This window comes from Colius striatus, chromosome 16 (assembly GCF_028858725.1).
Source record: "Colius striatus isolate bColStr4 chromosome 16, bColStr4.1.hap1, whole genome shotgun sequence".
NCBI classification, from domain to species: domain Eukaryota; kingdom Metazoa; phylum Chordata; class Aves; order Coliiformes; family Coliidae; genus Colius; species Colius striatus.
This window is the reverse complement of record NC_084774.1, coordinates 12,859,972-12,879,206: the sequence shown is the minus strand read 5'-3', so window position 1 is coordinate 12,879,206 and position 19,235 is coordinate 12,859,972. Positions and strand designations below refer to the sequence as shown.

Sequence of the window (19,235 nt, the reverse complement as noted above, 5' to 3'; positions counted from 1 at the left end):
CTACTGCAAAACTTTTAACTCTTAGGCAACTTGTGTGCAAACAGAAATAACAGCCCCAAACAGCTTCGCTTCTTTTTTAATGGCATAATAATGTTGAAAGGTTTTAGATCAGTTGTCTCAATTATCCCAGTGACTATATGAACAGACACAGTATTTCAGCTGGTAAGAATTCCATTTCAGATCCGGAGCACAATGCATACTTACTGTGCTTTTTAGTGTACTGCTGGTAGACTGGTCACTGATGTTATTCCGGGAGGCAGGGGATGAAAGACTATCTTCCTTCACCTGGCTGCACGTAGCATCTGAAACAGCTGTTTCATCTGAAATAGTTTTGTTCTGAAGTTTGCCACTGCTTTCTTCCATTTTTTTGGTCTCATATTCACCAACAGAATCAAACTGAGCAGCTCTAAGAGCAGCAGACAATACTTGCACCTGAGCTGTACAAAGCAAAGGAACACTATTTAGTCTCCCTTTTCTGCACTTAAAAGCATTAAACTTGTAATTAGTTAATCCAAAAAGGCAAAAAGCAACCCAGAGTTTCCTTCTGAGTTGTACAGAAATGGCATACTAGCAAACATTTGCTCTTAGAGAGGCCTATTACTCATTTACTCTTCCACAAATCCATCACAACTTAAGAACAATGATTTTATAACTTTTCAGCAAGAGTATTCTACCAATTTCTCCTACTGAAAGGTATTTCCAATAATCCCCTAATAAGAGGTACCACCACATACTGCTCACATCCCATTCTTAATGCTAACACTTTAATACAAATTCTTTTGTTGTTATATTAATTGATTCCACTGCTTGGAAATCCAGAGGAGGGAACTGGTTAAACCAGTTCTCTGAACCCTTTTGCAGAAGCAGATTGAAAACAAAAGGTCAGGTTCACCACTGTATCACAGATAAAGTTGGGACAGACTGTATTAGTGCTGCTAGGAACATGAAGTTAGTAGGAGTTCAGAATGCAGAAACTGAGATAGCTGCATCTACACAAGCCTACAGCATCCATGAAGAATTTCTTTTTTCCCCTTGCACATGGAGGCATGTAAATATGCCACACTGACAGTCCGCTTACTACTCACTACTCTTGCAGCAAGGAATCCAAATGATGCTGCAGCTCCTGAAGATATGACTTTGCATGCAGAGAAGGGATGAATAAATGGGCAGATGAAAACCGTGTAATTTATTAGAGTACTCAAGAGACTAAGCAGAAAAATATATGCATCCCACTATCAGGCTATTATCGCTTCATTGTGTTCATCAATGGGTTTGTGTGGGGAGGCTAAGGAAAGATAACTTGAAATTAGGGCACTCTCACTCAATCAAGTATTTGATGAATTCAATTAGTAACAGGTAGTTCTGTCCCTAAAACCACAGTACTTAGTTCTAGCACTTCAAATTTAAGACAGTTTGAAGAAATTTCAACAACTCTTTTCCCTTTTGGAGTAAAAAGGCAGGAAAAAAAACCTGCCCATAGAAAATATGTTTTACTGCTAAAAGTCTCACCTTGAACATCCGGATCATCTATGTGCTCCTGTAAGCTTTCTAGAACCTTTTTTATTTCACAACTAGCAACGCAGTTATTACATGGCACAGAGCAGCTCTCTTTGTGCTTTTCGGTCTTGAACTGAAGCAACTCCAGATCCTGACTTATATCAGGCAGAGGAGGGCGCCAGTACAAAAAAGTATTAAATACATCCTCAGCAGACTGTAGTCCTGAGTTCCTTGGAGGAAAACTGCTGTCCTTTGTGACTTCTACAGCACCAGCAGCAACTTTGTCACCCTGAGACAATTGAGACATGTCTTCTCCAGGACTGGTACAGTCTGAACTTTCTTCCCATGCATCTTTATTTAGGTTCCCAACTGAGAGATTGGCATTAACTTCAGCTGAAGTCTCCTCAGTCGATGATTCTGGTTTGATTTCCATTGGTTGTTCTGAACTGGTAACAGACATACACTATTATCCAAATAGAACTTAAAGTACTCTCTAACAATACTATTCAGTGAAATACTTTGTAAAAGACAGCATCAACTACAGCAGCTTATTTTCTCTGCAGATAGAATCTATTTTACCACTGCACTTCAGTTTTCACTTTACCTTCCTGTGAAGCCCCTAGAGAGACTTTTTCGATAAAGTGGCTACACTTAGACACATATGCAAGCTCACTTTTCTACCTTTTCTAAAACTACACTGAAGTTGAGATTTTTAGCCCTGAATGGGAATTTAAATAATTATCTTCTTTCTTCCCCCTCTGTAACACCACATCTTTCCCATGATTTTACCTGGACAATGTAGCATTTGTACTAGAGGATGTTAAATTTATATTGTTGCTTGGCTGATAAGAATTAGAATTCACATCTTGTGTTGATGGTCGGATACTCAGTGTCCCATCCTCTCGAATGTAAAGACCAGCACTTGAAGGGTTCGCAAAGGTAGAAATAAATGGGCCAAGAGACTGAAAAGCAGCCTGACGAACCTGGAATAATATAAAGGCAATAATCAGGATTTATGTCACTCACACAAAGTTAATACTAAAAAACAAATATTCAATTTTTTTTAGCAAGAATCAATTGGTTCTTACTGTAACAGCTTTATTTAATACCTAGTATAACCAGTTATCAAATCAGTGACACCTAGCTCACTGACCTAGAGTGTCAGAATATTAAGCACACATCTACAATCATACTACAGACGTTTTTTTAAAAGTCACAAATTTGAAGGACATCACTGTCTACTTCAACTAAAACCTACAACACAAGCAACCTATTCTCAGAAGAGTGTTGTGGTTTAACCCCAGCCAGCAACTAAGCACCACACATCTGCTCGCTCACTCCTACCCTGCTAAGCAGGACAGGGCGGAGAATCAGAAAATAACCAAATTGAAATAAAAGATAACAATAAATATCTAGTAATTGTAATGAAAATAAATTTAACAGAGAGAAATAAAACCCAGGGAACAAAAAAACAAGCAAAACAAGTGATGCCCAGTGCTCATCACTCGCTGACTGATGCCCAAGCAGTGACTGGTCCCCTCCCCACTAACACTTTTTATACTGAGTATGATGCAGTGTTGTGTGGAACAGCCCTTCACCTTGTTTAGCTCAGTTGTCCTGGCCATGCACACTCCCAGATTCCTGTGCACCTGGCAGGGCCACACGAGAAGCAGAAAAGACCTTGATACCATGCAAGCACTGCTCAGCAATAACCAAAACATCCCTGAGTTTTTGACACTGTTTTTGACCCAGCACAAACTCAAAACCCTGCCATTAGATTTTAGCAGATTAGACTGTAATCTTAGCAAATGTATCTTAGAGAACTTCTACAGTACATTTCTGACCTGCCCATTATTTATGTACGATCTGCCCGGGAAGACACATGAACCACAGAGTGAGTTACTTACCCATCTGCAAGTGTCACTAATAAGATTGATAAACAGTGGGGATAGTTTGCTTCTACGAACTTCTGGCGATGTGGTATAAGACACTGCCATAAAGCATTCAGCACAAGCTTTTCTCATTCCCCAAACACTATCGGAACACAGCTCAAAGAACTTTGGAATCTGCCAAAAATAAGCATAACCAAGACTAATTAAAAATGAAACAGAGACTGCAGCAACTATCAAAGTATTTGTTTGGAAATTGGAGACAATTAAAAAAGAATAAATGAACAACAGAAGTAGTACTGATAGGTTAAAGCATATTAAGTGATGAAATTGGAAAAACTATTTGTCTCAGATTTCCATCATTAGAATTTTATGCATAACTAAATGCTTTCTATTCTTCCCTAGTACATAATTAATGGCCCATTTCTCCTGAAATTGGAACATGACTGATCGTCTAGTTCAGAGAAAAAAGAAAGAGTAATTCTAACGAGAGTGTGTGTATATATGTGTATAGATATAGATATGTGTGTGTACTGTCAGTTACATTTTAAAACAAGGTTTTGCAAAACAAGAACTTTCCCAGTTTTGCCATATAATTGCAACCAAAGCCTTAGCCAAGCCAGTTTGAAAAAAAAATGCATGAACACTGATTAATTTAAGAAAATACAATGAAAGAACTCACTATTAAACCTTTTGAACTGAGAAATACAAGTCCTGTTAATTGATTTTGATTTTTACATACCAACAGTCTTTCTGTGGCTTCTTGCCCAACTGCATTACAAATGTCACCAAAATTAGCTGCACAAATCTAAGAAATAAAAAAAGTCAATAACATTCTGGCTCTTTCAAGTACATTAGCTTTATCATCCACTTCACCATGCATTATTTCTCATGTAACAATGGTACATGTTTAACTATTCAAATTTCAGCCATGTAACTACATCCTGTAATATGAACTCATCCTGAACAAAGACTCGGAGCAAGCTTCTGTAAGCCACCTGCCTTTGAAATCAATAGTAATACAGTTTTTTGCATGAAGAGCATTATCTACTTTGGTAATCACTAAAAGGGACAATAAAGCCTACTCGACAGTTTAAATTACTTTGAACAGCAGCTGTCAAAACCAAAGCAGACTAAAATATGATACGAGGGTAAGGACTTAGGTGTACTCACAGAACTATCTTTGCTATGGCTAAGACTGGCTTAAGCACTTTGCTGAAGTAAAGTTTAATCAAGGTCTTGAGTTTGTGCCATATGTATAAGATTATAATGCTATAACTAAGGCAAAAGGGACACTTTGTCATGCTGGAAAAAGATGTTGTCAAAACATGAAATTGAGATAGGACTTTGCTAATATAAGTGTATTCATTCTACATGCCTATTTAGAACGCTATATAGCAGCTCAAATTCCAACAAGGGCAGCTTATGTTAAGGACCAAGCTGAAGCTCTGCATGACCCTCAAGTCTACTCAAATATTTTAAGACTTCTTATGCTACAAATATCCTTTTGTACTCCAGCATGAATTAAGATAAGTCTAACACTTTTAGGATTTCTCCTTTCAATAACACCAGATGTTAATATTTTTTAAAGGAAGGCTGTTTCTATCTATTGCTTTTGAATTTCTAGTTTTGAAGTAAGATGACACAAATTGGGTAACTTGTTTGCATTCTATAACTAAGCATAGTTGCATAAAAAACATTGTGCAAAACTATTAAATGTGCAAGATCAGATTAACTGCTACATCAAAGCTATTCACTAAGGACTATTACATATTTCTTTACTGAACTACAAAAAATATAACAGTGTCAATAAATTAAAACTGCTTTTCCATGCTCTTTCAAAATTCATCAGCTAAAAGGTATGACAATTATTCAGAAAAGCATTTGAGAAGCAACATGCAAATTAATGTTATAGTATTTTAGGGTTGAAACACACCAACCTTTCGGACTTGAAACAATTTCCCATCGCTGCACAGTTCACAGAAACGAGGAAGCAGCATGCGTTCAACGGTTGTTCTGCTCAACATGGAAGCCATTTTACAGATAATCTAATAATCAAGAAGGGGATATGCATAAGGAAAAGCAAACTAGTTTGTAAACATGTCCAAATACTTAAATTACTTCCAAGAGCAAGTACCAACAGACTTAAGTGCTGCAAATTATTAACTTTTTCATACACCAGTTTTATGGGATGCACAACCAGAGTTTTTATTTAAAATCACTCTACACCATTGTGCCTGAACGTGACATTTCTGTGCATAATTGTCTTTTCTATCCAGATATGTAAACTTGTATTCACAAGTGTCAGCAGATTAACGGTACTCATCTTGCATGTTTTTATTTTTCCAAAGTTACTGAAGCTTTCTACCTCCACAAAAATAAGCTTTATTTGTAGAAACACTTGCTTTCATAACAGAATGCTAAATAAGAAGCAAGGAAGACACTATTCAAGGCCTTTCCTACAAATTGTCAAACTCCTAGAAGACATCTGGTGCTCAGCTGTCAGTCTGGAAAACTGCCTAAGCAACACTCAATTCCCAAACAAGGAAGATGAAAATATAGGGGGTAAAACTATTTTACAGGTCAAGTATCAGATATTCATGCTGAAATGTAATTACACACCAGCACTCTTCTGTGGAGTCAACTGGTTTCTTGAAAGTGATTAGAAAACACTGGAGTTTTTTTCAGAACACTTAAGAATTAAGATCAGATCATCATTCATACTTGTACAACCTTATTCTGAAACCTGGCAGAGCAACTGTAAAGAAAATGTTGGAGGAACGTAAACATCTTAACAAGAATTAAAATAAGGCTGCTAAAAACCAACTGCACTTTAAACTTATTTGGTTACCATTCTGACAGCCACTTAGCACACTGAAGTATAAAGACAGTCTCCTTAAACTTGATCTTTTAAAAAATTTAGGATTAAAAATCAAAGATGTTTTGTGTTAAACTAAAAATTCAAATATGTTAGTGAATAAACACAAAAAGGTTGATTGCTTATTTTATTTACGTCAGTACTATTCCTGGACCTCATCTTACTGTTATAAAGGGAGTGGTAGTTCTTGTTAATACTCAATACATCAGCTATCTATAAGAAAAAGCCTCTCATCATTTTGTGAAACACTTCTAAGTGTGAAGATCTGATGCTTTGCATTTTTAAATATACAATAACATCGTTGTTCTCAGTGACTGTATAGCTCAATTCTCAAGAAGTACTACAAAAATATTCCCCCAAGCACTTTATTGATGCAAAAGTTTAGACCTCTCTTGCACAAAAGGTACAGGACCTAGAGAAAGGTTACCCAAAGTACCTGTACACTTAGTCAAAGGCATGAATAAACAGTACTCCAGACAGCCTTATTTTCTTCTCGAATTCAGTTTAAAATTATCTTAACCTCTCAGTACAGTGCATTGAGCCCTGACTTGGCTCAAATTCTTTGTAAATTCACATTGTCTAAAGGGTGTCCTAAACTACAAATGACTAAAACCTACAGATTCAAAACTTAACAGCTTACCACACTTAAGCTTCACCTATATCACAACAGCAGGTTCCCAATTCTCAACAGAGTTGATAACAAACAGAGAAGGAATAAACCAAACTGAAACAGTAATGGTAGAAAATGTTTAAGTTCCATGACTAAGGTAAAGTTCTCAGGACAATAAGAATGCAAGTACAATATTCATTTTTGTAGGGTTTTTTGCTCACAAAAATCTCATGCAGAGTTATTACATTCTAAAAGAGCTTGATAGTAGCACTGCTAAAAGACAGAAAACAAAATTGATTAAAACATATGTCTTCCAACTTCACTTACATTAACAGCTTCCACCTTGTACTCATCATCACTGTCAGGAGCAGAGAGGTCCAACAGAATTGGACACACCTTATTTTCAATGTCACTCTGAGCAACAAGATCTTGTTCTAGCAGTATAAGCAGTGCTTCTTGACCTGCCTTTCTAACCTGTTAACATGAACAAGACAAAATGAGTATGTCACTAAAAAAATTTGCTGATATGAGAATCACAAAAGGCATGTTTTTAACAAACACATAGAAGTAAAAAAAAAATAACCAACCAGTTTTAACACTGTAAGGAATTAGTAATAAATACTGAACTTTAATATAATTCTTAGATGACACTTCATCAAATTCAGAGGAAAAGCCAAAAGATGAAGTAGGAAACAGGACTTGTAAATCATCCTGTTAATATACTGTCAATATGCTCCTAAGCAAATCTTCTAAGTTTCCCACTATCTGCTAAGGAAAGTACAAAAAACAAAATTCAGACATCCCTAACAAAGTGTGCTAAAGCCAACAAGGCTACATACAAGCCACATCTCAATCTCATGCCTTAAATTTACTGAACCACACAGAGTGTTCCAATGATTCAACTCCTTTCGTCTGGTTTTCCTACCTGATTGTTAACATCTGTGAGGTATCTCACTACTATGGGCATAAGGTATTCAAAAAATGCTGTTGGGAATTTTGGTCGACTTTCTTGCAGAAAAATGGCAATAGGAGGTATTTGTTCCATCAGCTCTGTACGTACAGTAGGTTCTAGAAATAAAAAAAGGGCAAAGCTACATTAGTAAATCAGAAATTACAATAAGTATCTTAAAAAAAAAAGTAGCTGTTTTGTTTAATGTGTTTACAACAGAAGAAAAGAAAAATACTCAAAGAAATATCACCACTGCTATTGCCTGTTCTTACAGGGAAGATGAATAAAATAGAATAGCTTCACATATATCAGAGTCCAGAGACTAGCCAGAAAACTTAATTGTCACAAATGTATGCACAGGAAGTATTAAAACACAACCATTCTGTGCCACATATACCACAAATTCAGGTGTAATTAAATCCTTGAAAAAAATATTACTTCAGGCCCTATAATAAGAGCTTTCCATTTCTACATCTGCCACACAAAACACTTCAAAAACAGAAAGAAAAAAAAAAAAATTTGTCACTGACAGATCTTCCTGTTGGATGATTTAGTTTCGTTCATTCATTCATGGACTTCTTAAAATTGAAAGCTAGTGCATTTTAAATTGCAGCTTAAGTAAAATAAGTTACAAAACCAATAATTAAAAAAAAACAAAACAACTTTCAAACCTGCATCTTCAGAGAGTCTGACCACTATTTCCATTACAGTCAGGAAGTCTTCTTCATTATTACTGAAATCTCGAAAGACATCCAAAAGACCTCTGGCAATAATTTGCCTGTGGAATGAACAACATATTAATTGCCTTAATATCCTGACAACATGTAAATCAGATATAAGGGAAACTTATCAAATGTAAATGGGCACTTGAAAAAAGATCAAACTCTTCTCTGAACATTTGAGGAACTCTATAACTGGTGAGTCTAAAGTCCCAACAACACAGATAGACTCAAGAGATCTTACTCAGACAACCAAGAATCAAAACTTCTTTTTATGGAAATGTTATACAAAAGTCATGAGCTGAGGAAAATAACAACAAAAGTAGTGACACCTTAACGTCCACAATGCTATCAGACTCAGTTGTCATCAAGCATAGGTATTGTACCCTTACCTGTTAAATATGTTATCACTGAAAGCATATTTTTCTAGACGAGCCAGTGGAGTTAAGTTATCCTGTCCAGGAATATCCAAGAATGCTGTTATCCTCATGCTATCACAGTCTGGTCCATAATCTTCAAATCCAACTTGAAAAACAAGAACAGTAACCCCCAAGAAATTAAAAATAAAATTCAAGAGTCAGCAAGAGAAGCTACAGTGTAAAACACACTATACCAATAACTATTTAGAGATATTCTTCGAAAGAAAAGAATCTGTGCATTACTGGAAATGGCTTACAAAATATTATCTTAAATTGTACCTAATGAAGTCAAGAGTAACACTTGCATATAGATCTGTAAATTCAAGCTTTGAGACTTAATTTCAAGTGCCATCAAATCTTTGACTTTTAACAAATTTTACTTCACTTGAGTAGACCTAACCATAGGCAATATGAGTTAGGAGTGCTCAGCTGACAAAACTGCATGCCACAAACTGATACTTTCAAAAGGAAAGCAAGTATCATTAAAAAAAAAAAACCCTAAAATCTTAACAACAGAAAATCCCTAACTGTACAGAACAGCTCTACTGCTTTAGAACAGTAATTTCTTCGGTCAGTTTCAAAGTTGCCAAGGCACATTTTTCTCACTGTAGTTACTGGGTGCTGTACATCTAAATCAGACTGGTAGCTCTAGGAAAAATCTTCAACTTCACTTTACTCACAAGCATACAGTCTTCTCATATGTAAAAAGTCACCTCTCAAACCAGCATGTATGCTGTGAGTGACAACCCCTGAAGATAAGAAGCCAGTTTCTAACTTGCAGGACACAATATTACATTTAAAATAGTAAAGAAAGCACCAAACTGGTAAGAACTTGAAAGCACAATGACAAGCCACGTAAATTGTATTTGAAACTGTCTCTATGAGGTTATAATCCAGGCACTCTACGTTGTGCCTCTACAGGCAGAGATCTCCCTTATTCTGGCTGTGGAATTTACACAGTACCTTCATATTGGAAACCAGCAGAGATTTATATCAATAACTTAAAGAAAATTAATGCTAGTTTCACTTATAGCACAAGTTTCCCATGTTGTAAAGTCAGGAATACCCTTTCCCACTGACACTTGGAAAATTCAGGCATGTGTATGTAAAGTATTACATAATTCCATCTGCAGTATCATTGAATCACTGCAGTTGGAAAAGGCCTTTAAGATAATCAAGTCCAACCACTAACCTCACACTGCCAAGCCATGTCCCTCAACATCTCATCTGTGTGTCTTTTTATTATCTCTGGGTAAAGTGACTCCACCACCTCCCTGGGCTGCCTGCTCCATTATTTAACACCCCTCTTAGTAAAGAAGTTATTCCAAAACACCCCTCTTAGTAAAGAAGTTATTCCAAAACACCAATCTGAGCATCCCCTGGCACAACTTGAGGACATTTCCTCATGTTCTGTCACCCATTACTTGGGAGCAGAGACCAACCATGGCCTTCACTCTTACTTTACCAGTTTTTTTTTTAATCACAAACACTCTTCCTTAAAGAATCCCTTAAAGTACAACCTGGCAAAATGAATTTTGGCTCTAAACTATGTTAATACCTATTATAAATAACTACTATAAAATCCTGTGTTATAGAGAGGTACCAAGCCTCAGCTTTTTTCCTACAGAAAAATACCTATTTCACATATAAAACTCTGCTTTCCAATTATTTAACATGGGCTAAAACATTTTCAGAAACAGATCATTTAAAGAGGAAATCATCTGAACATACTTAAGACAAATGGTTATACCTGGGTCTTTTGCTAAAGAAAAAGGCAGATTGGTTTAAGAAAGCACAGTGTTCAAGAAACTCAGGATTGCAGATTTCCCTTCTGAGGTTGCAACCCAACTCTGACCATCCTTGTATCTATGCAATTAACATACATATTTTTAAAATACATACAGATCAAACACTTGCTCACTAGCTAATTTCTGAGATTAGCTATCTGTTATAAAAAGAAACACATATTAGAGCTTAAAAATGTTCTTATACTTGTCATTATCTAGCACCCACCTGTACTTAACTTTTTAATTAAGGCACTTAATGAAAAATGAAGGCACTTATCAGTTCACTTAAAATATTTCAGAATTCCTACCAATTCCAGTGACAACCAAGTTAATCTCAATCCTAAATTTAACTACAATACTACCCCTGGGACTAATTTTGTAATCATGATGAACGTACTTAAATTTACTACTTGGAGTCATTCTATTATTCATTTAAATTAGCTAAGCACACACCTGTGCTTCTTGGATCAGATGGAAGACAAAGAAAACTACTTATGCTCACAATCGAGACAGTTAAATACCTGCACTTTTTTCCCCCACATGCTCTCAGTAAACCTAAGTAAGGAACAGCCATGATAGAATCAATTTTGTATTCTCTCAATAATTTTGTATTTATTTTTCCATAAAATAAGAAGCCACAGGTACTTAAAAGTTTCATAATGCACCAGAGTACTAGAAAGTAAATTACAGAAAAATAATGAACTAGTATTTAACTCATCTACTGTTCTTTCATAGGTGAATAAAACATTCAGTATTTTTCCTCTTAACCATATTAAACAAACAAGCTTGAAATCTATCCACTTACAAACAAAAATACACATGACAATATCCACACCTGAACTTCAGTTTACCATGTCTTAGTTTGGCCTAGACTCAAAAGCTGCTAAGATCCTAGAAGAAACACCTGCAAGGTCACAGGATTTAATTATACAATTTAACATTGCTATCTAGTATCACTGTCCACTTTTTCCAATACAAAACACTAAATACTAGTGCCAAGTGCAATGATTTCAGGAGCCCATTAAGGTCATTTTCCCTCCCAGTGTTTTTAGAAGGAAAAATAATTTTAAAAACACATTTTCTTTACTGTACAAAGGGCATAATTAAGCTAATTTTTTTTTAGATTATCCAGTCTCTCACCTTACAAAAAACAAGTTGCAAACTGTGTTCAATGAATTTACGTAGATTTAACTACAGCTTTCCCCATATTCAGAGGAATCCCCCAGATTCTCCATGTGTTTCAAGGGAATTAAGCTTCACCATGTATAAGACAAACTAAAATAATGAAGTAAAAATCCAGTTGCAGGGATTTATTTCACTGAGATATTCCTAAAACACATCACGAACTCTTTGTTAGACTGACTGTATTAGCACAGCAGAATCTCAGTCTGGGCAGGACATCTGAAGTCTGGTCTAACATAAACAGAAAACAGCTTTCAAGACCACAATTCTAAACATATTATCAAATTAATGAACTTAATCAAATAATGTTTTTAAACAATGAAATAAGATTTCAATAACGCTCTAAACCACAATTATTTACATGCTCATCATGAAACTTATAATTTCTTTTACAGAAGTTTTAATTGTCTTATTAATTACTGCTTACATAATAATAGAATGGTTTGGGTTGGAAAAGACCTTAAAGATTGCCTAGTTCCTACCCCTTCGCCATGGGCAAGGACACCTTCCACTAGACTGCTTGTTCAAAGCCTCCCGCCTTTATCTTAACTTCTTTATTAACTTCATGACTCAAACTAGGGTTTTGCCTACAAGCATTGTACTACTTAATCGACTTACCAGAGAAATCTATTTACTCATAGTCTCAACAGAACAGCCAAAGAACAAACATTAATAGAAAACAAACTTGAACCCCTGCTTCAAGGTCAAGATCCGTAACAGAACACATGAAGTTTGCATTTATTTCTACTGCTTGCACTCTACATCTTTCCAATGGAATTCTTTAGATCTTACTTGTATTCCAACATTTCCCTGGCATTCCTAAAGACGATGTTCTTCCTAAATTAGCTCATTCATACCAGACTGGAGGGGGAGGGAAATTCACCTGTAACATATTTTCTAGCACCACTAAACAACAACGGTCTTGTGGCAAACAAACAGTCTCTCACAAGCAACAAAGTATCAGCTTTCACTTTTAATAGACAAGTGAATCAGGCACCCAAAGTGCCAATGAAACCACCCCACATAAAGCAATACAAGTTCACGTAAGTATAAGACTTATCTCCTGAAGTTCAGCTCTAACCATGCTACCCGGTAAGTTTTTCGGCCCTACTCCCGTAACACAAGTCCGGACTGTATCAGCTTGAGGTGGAGCTGCTGCCTGGTTTAGGAGCTACCACACAATACTTAACCTAAACCGCCAGTCTGCGTTAGTACCTACAACGCCCGGTCTTCTTTTAACCCCGCTTCCGAGTTGTCCACACAACCACTGCCACAGGGATTCAGCCAAACACACAGCATCCGGAGTAGTCTCTTCAGCACTTAAGTCTCACGCCTTTGTACTACCACAGCTTGGAAATCCCCTGGCTACTCGAGGCTAATTTGTACTACCAACAGAAGAGCTAATCCCTCAAACCACCGTCGGCCGGACCTGCTCTCTTTTCCGCGGGCTGTTGTTGGAAGTGTCGTTTACACTGAAACCAACAGCTCAGCGGCCATTTGAATCACCGAGGATGGTCTCTGTCGGAAGGCCAGTTTCCAGAAGCCACCCTGGGCCTGCCGCTCGCTTGCCAGACCTTCCCCGGCGGGACAACGACTGCCTCCCAAAACCCTGCTTTCAAGAAGCTGCCCCGGACTCCTCACCCAGTGCGCTGTGAAATGCGGCAGGTGAGGCGAGAACCCACAGCTGAGGAAGGGAGAGAGCGAGCCCGCTTCCCCTGTCAGCGACGCGTTCCTACACACACACACAGGCTCTCCTGAACCTGGACATCCTACAAGCCTTCGCTCCCAAACAGCCTCATAAATCCTCCCCTCACTCTAACATGGATAAAGATGAGGAAAGAGAAAAAGGACGACAGAAGGACCCCAGGATGGGAGAGCGGAGAAGGCCTAAATAGGGAACAGAAAAATAAAAAACAGTTACTCACAATCATCTAAGTCATCCTGCAAATCCACAAAATACAAAGGAATCCCTACAAACAAAAACAGAAGAGAAATACCGGGGGGTTGGTTTCGGCGGGCTACGGCGAGGACGGCGGCAGCACCGGGTGAGCCACCCCAGCGCCACCCTCTCTCGGCCGGCGGCCCCACTTACCGGCCATCTTGGAATGGACATGGGTGAGGAGGAGGAGGGGAGCGGGAGGGCAGAGGGAGGAGCCACCGATACTTCCTTCCCCCAGGTCAGCCCCTGCGCACCCGGAACGCGACCGGTTTGATAAACAGCTGCTGCCAGGGGGTGAATCCGCCCCTCAGCACTCGCTGTCCCTTCCTGAGAGAGAAGAAAACCTCGGCGGCGCCGGGCGGGTGTAGTCAGGTGACTCCGGCGGACCGCCCAAGATGGCGTCGCGTCTGTGGAGCCTGAGGAGGAAGGTTTACTGGTAACCACGGCGTGGGGGAGGCGGGGGGCTGCCCCCGCAGGCCTTCGGGCGTACGCGTGCCTCTGGAGGGGCTATGATCGTTTTGGGCTGCGTCTCAGGCGCTCGTTAAAGGCGCAGTCTGCCCGGCCATGGCTCTGAGGGAGCTGAAAGTTTGCCTTCTAGGGGTAAGTGCTCCGCGGCCGCCTCTCTATGGGGCCCCGGCACGGGCCGGAGGCAGCGGGAGGAAGGGAGTCTGCTGAGGGGATGGATTCAAATGTCTTTCCAGGGGTGGACAGCCTCTACATGAGGCTTCAGAGAAGCTTTGAGCATGAGGGTTCTCTCCCTCAGCGGAGGATGGGCCGCGCTGCCGCTGGAGTTGCTGGTGCGTTCTGGCTGTGCGGCCCCGTCCCCTTGAGGCAGCCGGAAGGGCCTTCCCTCCGCGGGGGGAGGTGGCTTCCACAGGTAAATACCGCTCCTTTTCATTTCTTTTTTTCCCTTATTTTACTTTAAAAACGAAAGAGAGGATACACAAACATCTAGTGTATGCTTTCAAGTTTTTTTTGTATGGTATTCCAGGCTTGAAGTTCTCAAAATCAATAAATAAAAACACCTGAAATCTAACTCCGTGGAGAGGAAAAGAGTCTTGAACTTTTTTTAATAACACATGTAGGCTTTCAAAGTGCCCGAAGTGTTGCAGGTATTGAAAGAAGAGACGTCAAGGAAACTGAAGTCAAAGTTGGGAAAAAAACCCAGCTTAGTTTGGTGAGGGCTTCAGTGGAGAGCCTCACGTTGACTAGGTGAAGTTATCTCCACCTGAATCTAAACCCTGTCTTGTGTAGAGTATGACTTGTTGAATTATTTTATGTTTCTAAATGGCTAGGTTGCCCTTCTGAGGGGGAAAATTGTGTGTTTCTGTGCCCTTCATGTTTTGAAGGCATTTGGGGTGACTACTGCTTACTATTTGCATTCACCTAACCAAGAAACCTTTTGTCACATAAGAAAAGGTTCATAAGCACACAGGAAAATTGGTCTTTGTACTCCCGGAGCTAGGAGCTGCATCTATGTTTCTCTTTTTAAGATTTGCTCTGATTATTGAGACTGCAAATACAGAACTGAGATAATATGCTTTTCCCTGTGAGAGGAAAACAGCTTGAAAAGATAAACCTAAGTACACCTATTGTACCCTGATTTACTCCAGTATCCAGAAGATTCAAGGAAATGCATGAATGCCGTTAAACTTCATTTTCAATTAAGTGATTCATCGGGTATTTTTTTTCTTAAAATATTAATTATTCTGGAGGTGTAAAGCAAAAAGTTTGTCTTCATCTGTCCTAACCTAAATGACCATTTAAAAGGTCTAGTTGCTACTGAGAGTAGTTTTATGTCTAATGGTTTGAATTATTTCACTCCTAAATCTGGTGCTTTTTTTTACTATGAAGTCAATGGAGCCAATAAATAACCCAGGATTTTTGTATTATGTTTTCTCATTTACCATTTGTACCTCTGCAGAGTTGTGTTAGAAACGTGTTTCAGGTGTGTCAGAAGAAAGAGCAAGTCTTTCATTAAGCAGGGTGGGACGGCATTAGTCAGTCTTGAAACGTGTGTGTCACACTCTTGTGCTCCATTGGCTTGCAAAGATGGTATTGTACTCAATTGCTATATGCTTTGGTAGAAGTAGTAGATGGTCTTTTCTTACACCTGTTCAACTGCAATTTGGGCAGAACTTTGGGGAAAAAAAACCCCAAACATAATAAGCATGAATGTTTATCCTTCTGGTTTTTCATAAGACCATCTGAACATCTTGTTAGAGATGTTTTACTTTTCTACTAAGCTAATACCTGAAGTACTTCAGAATCAAACTTCTCTGAGAACCTCTGCAAGAGTGAGTCGTTCATGTACAGTATATTTCAAGATTTGAAGACAAATATTATCTGTTCATAGCAACTAATGTCTCCTTGTTCTTTTTTTTTAGGACACTGGTGTGGGCAAATCAAGTATTGTATGGAGATTTGTGGAAGATAGCTTTGATCCCAACATCAACCCAACAATAGGGTAAGAAGCTAAGTAAAATGAATGTGACTTATTCAAGAATAAAACCAAATTGGATGAATGTGTGTTTGTACCTCCTGAATAGATTTTCCATGCGTGGCAGCTAAATGTGGTAATAAACATGAATGGAGACTTAATTAACTCATGAGCTACCTTATGAAATGTAGGTGTGTATTTAACTCTTGTGCAGCTTTCACTTTCATCTGTGAGATATAGACCTATTTTATATCATTAATATAAACCAACGAAATCCTAATAGGATTGCTGGGTTGTGAATAAATTACAGTATAGATGCTTCTGTGAAAGGAACAACATGCTTTTCTCATGCACTACTCTTAAATTTTGAAGTCTAATTAGCATGCAACTACATGATTTTCTTAAATTTTAAGAGTCAGGTACATTATCAGACTCCTAGGCTTTTGAAGGTAGCTAATACACTAATTCAAGTCATAGTTCTCTTCATGAATTACTTCTAATGCTATAAATCTATATGCAGTACACACATAAGTAACTCATTAAATTGTTAATGCAATCAGTGTCACAGGTAAGAGTATTTGAAAATTGAGCTTCAGATTAGCAATGTTCTGAGCTCAAATCTTAAAATGGATACAAGAAAAGGTCAGCATCAGGAATTCTTGGAAGTGCTTGGATCTTTTTTTTTTGTCTTGCTATCTTTTTTTTGCTTTGCAAGTGTCTTATGGACAGCTTTGCTCAAAAGCAATTCTTCTACAGGACTTCACTTAATGCTGAGAAGTATTATGGGCGAATGTCAATGCAACTTCCTGCCTCAGGTGTCACACAGCCTCTACTACAGCTTTGACCAAAAACTTCTGCTGATAAAGATCACCTGTGTCTCATCCTGTGCTACAAATAAATGTGGTTTCCATGATACTTCTCTCTTCCACACACCTCTCCACCCCTCACCTCCTTTGAGTGTAAACACTGGTACTGAATTGCAAAATATTCTGCAGTAAATAATGCCTTTGTTTAAATTTCCCTACTAACAAAGGTAGCCTTTGAGGTGGATTGTTGTGTAATTTTCTTAAATCTTCAAGGGCTGAACATTCTTTGTTATTGTCAAATTAGCTACAGTAGCTAATTCTTCTTTTCTGAAGAACCACAAACTGATGTGCAGCATATTGCGATGTGCATATGTAAGGGAGAAGGCTGTCTTAAACATTAAGTTCAGGTTGCATATAAAGTTCAGACTTAACTGCCCATAGCGATAACTGCAAGCACAGCATCTTCAGGAGGGCGCTACTGAAAGATCCAGTTATTTCCTTATTACCTGAGGTGTTTGAGAAATCATTATCTAGCTTCATTCCTAATTATCCAGATACTTCTAAAAACAGTCTGTTAAATAGTTGTCTAATATGGGTGATATCTGCAGTGGCCCAAATTTAGCCATTGTGTTCATGCATGCAGCTCCTGTGGGAGAAGGGAAAAAAAGCCATTAAAATCTGCTTAATTAGTAGGTGAGTAGGTATGGTAGAACAGAGTTAGGTTTTGCAAATGTCAGATATACCTATTTCTGTGACTGGAATGCTCTCTTATGTAGTTAGACATGTTGCTACACATTGAGACTACATGGGTTAAATGTTTGAGTAAGCCAGTGTGGAGTCTCATTGTGTCTCTAGTCACATGCAAACTGCTTTCTAAAATGCTATGCTTGAGGGCTTTAGGATCTGTATGTCTGCAAGACACATTAAAGCTGCACAGCAAAGACTGGTCTGTGATGCTTCTATCCTGGCAAAGTAGAATTTTCTATAATCTAGAGAAAACTGAGCAGAGAGTTTTGTGGTGGGTTGGTTTTTTTTTCTTCTGAGGAAGGGCTGAGACAAATGAACTTTATAAAATGTTGTTGTCTTCCCTCAAGTCATGTTTTGTTTTGGTTTTTTTTAATGTGGAAGTTTTATGACTATTTGGTGCATGGGTTAACTTTTTTCTATTTTTCTACTCCTTCCAATGTAGAGCCTATCTGTTGGAAGGCAGGAACCCAAAGAGATCACATGTGCAGTCCTTCTCAGGGGAATGCATGTAACAAAAAGGTAGTAAGTGAAGGTGCTATTAGAAGACACTAGGCATTGTGGCTAATGTCTAGAATATGGCAGTATTGGAATTGGTATACTTTCTTGAATTGACCAACTAAAAATCGATCTCTTAGTGCTCTTAATGAAATTATTTATTGGTCTAAGGACTTGGTAGTTTTACTATAATAGTGTAAATGAATCAACTTGCCCAAATACAGGGATTGTGTGAAGCTCCAATAAGATACAGTTCCAAAATTTTAAGCATATTCATTTTGTAAATTTTTTAGACCTTAGATATATTTTGAATTGAGACTAGGCAGTGGAAAGAACAAAGTAAGGGTTAGAAAGGAGGCTTGAGCGTCATGCAAAACTAAAGCTGAGAATATATCTGTGTTTACTCCTGGCTTTTTGAGTTCATGAGATACAATCTTATGTTTCCTGTCCTGTTTCCATTCCTTTTAATGTTATCTGAGCAATCATACTTTGTCGTCATGAACCTTCATGATTAAGGTTCAAATATGGGCAACTGTAGAAACCCTCTCAGAAATTTGCCCTTTTATTGCATCTGAGGATGCTGAAGACATACTCTGTTTGGCCTGTCCAGCATGTATCTGTAGGTACTGCAAAACATCTGGTTTTCCATTATAGCATCAAAAAGGAATTATGAATGAGTATAGAACTACTTTCAGGTGCATCTTATATATTTATAGTGCTTGCTTCCCTGGGAGAAGCAGCTAGAAAATTTGGTAGAGGTAATTCCTCTTCTCTTAAGAGAAGTCCTTCAGAATAGCTCTAGTTTGGAGGCTTTTGTTGGTGTGAAGTGGTCTGTCTTTGAGCCACTTGGTCTCTCTTCTTTTTTTTTTAATTTGATG

At 38.1% G+C, this 19,235-nt stretch overlaps 2 protein-coding genes across 6 annotated transcripts in view; one reads left to right on the top strand and one right to left on the bottom strand.

Annotated features, from left to right (window-relative positions):
* The window catches only part of LOC104561962 (serine/threonine-protein phosphatase 4 regulatory subunit 1), a 23,599-nt gene extending 9,357 nt beyond the window's left edge, over window positions 1-14,242 (bottom strand). The window contains exons 1-12 of one of the 3 annotated variants that reach the window (XM_062009305.1): window positions 14,023-14,242; window positions 13,856-13,900; window positions 8,935-9,067; window positions 8,495-8,601; window positions 7,800-7,942; window positions 7,202-7,348; window positions 5,327-5,434; window positions 4,129-4,194; window positions 3,405-3,563; window positions 2,287-2,480; window positions 1,510-1,943; window positions 205-437 (exon numbers count right to left, since the gene is read on the bottom strand). In XM_062009305.1, the coding sequence (XP_061865289.1) occupies window positions 205-437; window positions 1,510-1,943; window positions 2,287-2,480; window positions 3,405-3,563; window positions 4,129-4,194; window positions 5,327-5,434; window positions 7,202-7,348; window positions 7,800-7,942; window positions 8,495-8,601; window positions 8,935-9,067; window positions 13,856-13,900; window positions 14,023-14,029 (1,776 nt within the window). In that variant the 5' untranslated portion in view covers window positions 14,030-14,242. The other 2 variants (XM_062009306.1, XM_062009307.1) reach the window with 2 other exon arrangements.
* Window positions 14,084-19,235, top strand: part of RAB22A (RAB22A, member RAS oncogene family) — an 18,437-nt gene continuing 13,285 nt past the window's right edge. The window contains exons 1-3 of one of the 3 annotated variants that reach the window (XM_062009310.1): window positions 14,084-14,469; window positions 14,571-14,746; window positions 16,257-16,336. In XM_062009310.1, the coding sequence (XP_061865294.1) occupies window positions 14,588-14,746; window positions 16,257-16,336 (239 nt within the window). In that variant the 5' untranslated portion in view covers window positions 14,084-14,469; window positions 14,571-14,587. The remainder of the gene's footprint in view (window positions 14,470-14,570; window positions 14,747-16,256; window positions 16,337-19,235) is intronic. The other 2 variants (XM_062009309.1, XM_010207838.2) reach the window with 2 other exon arrangements.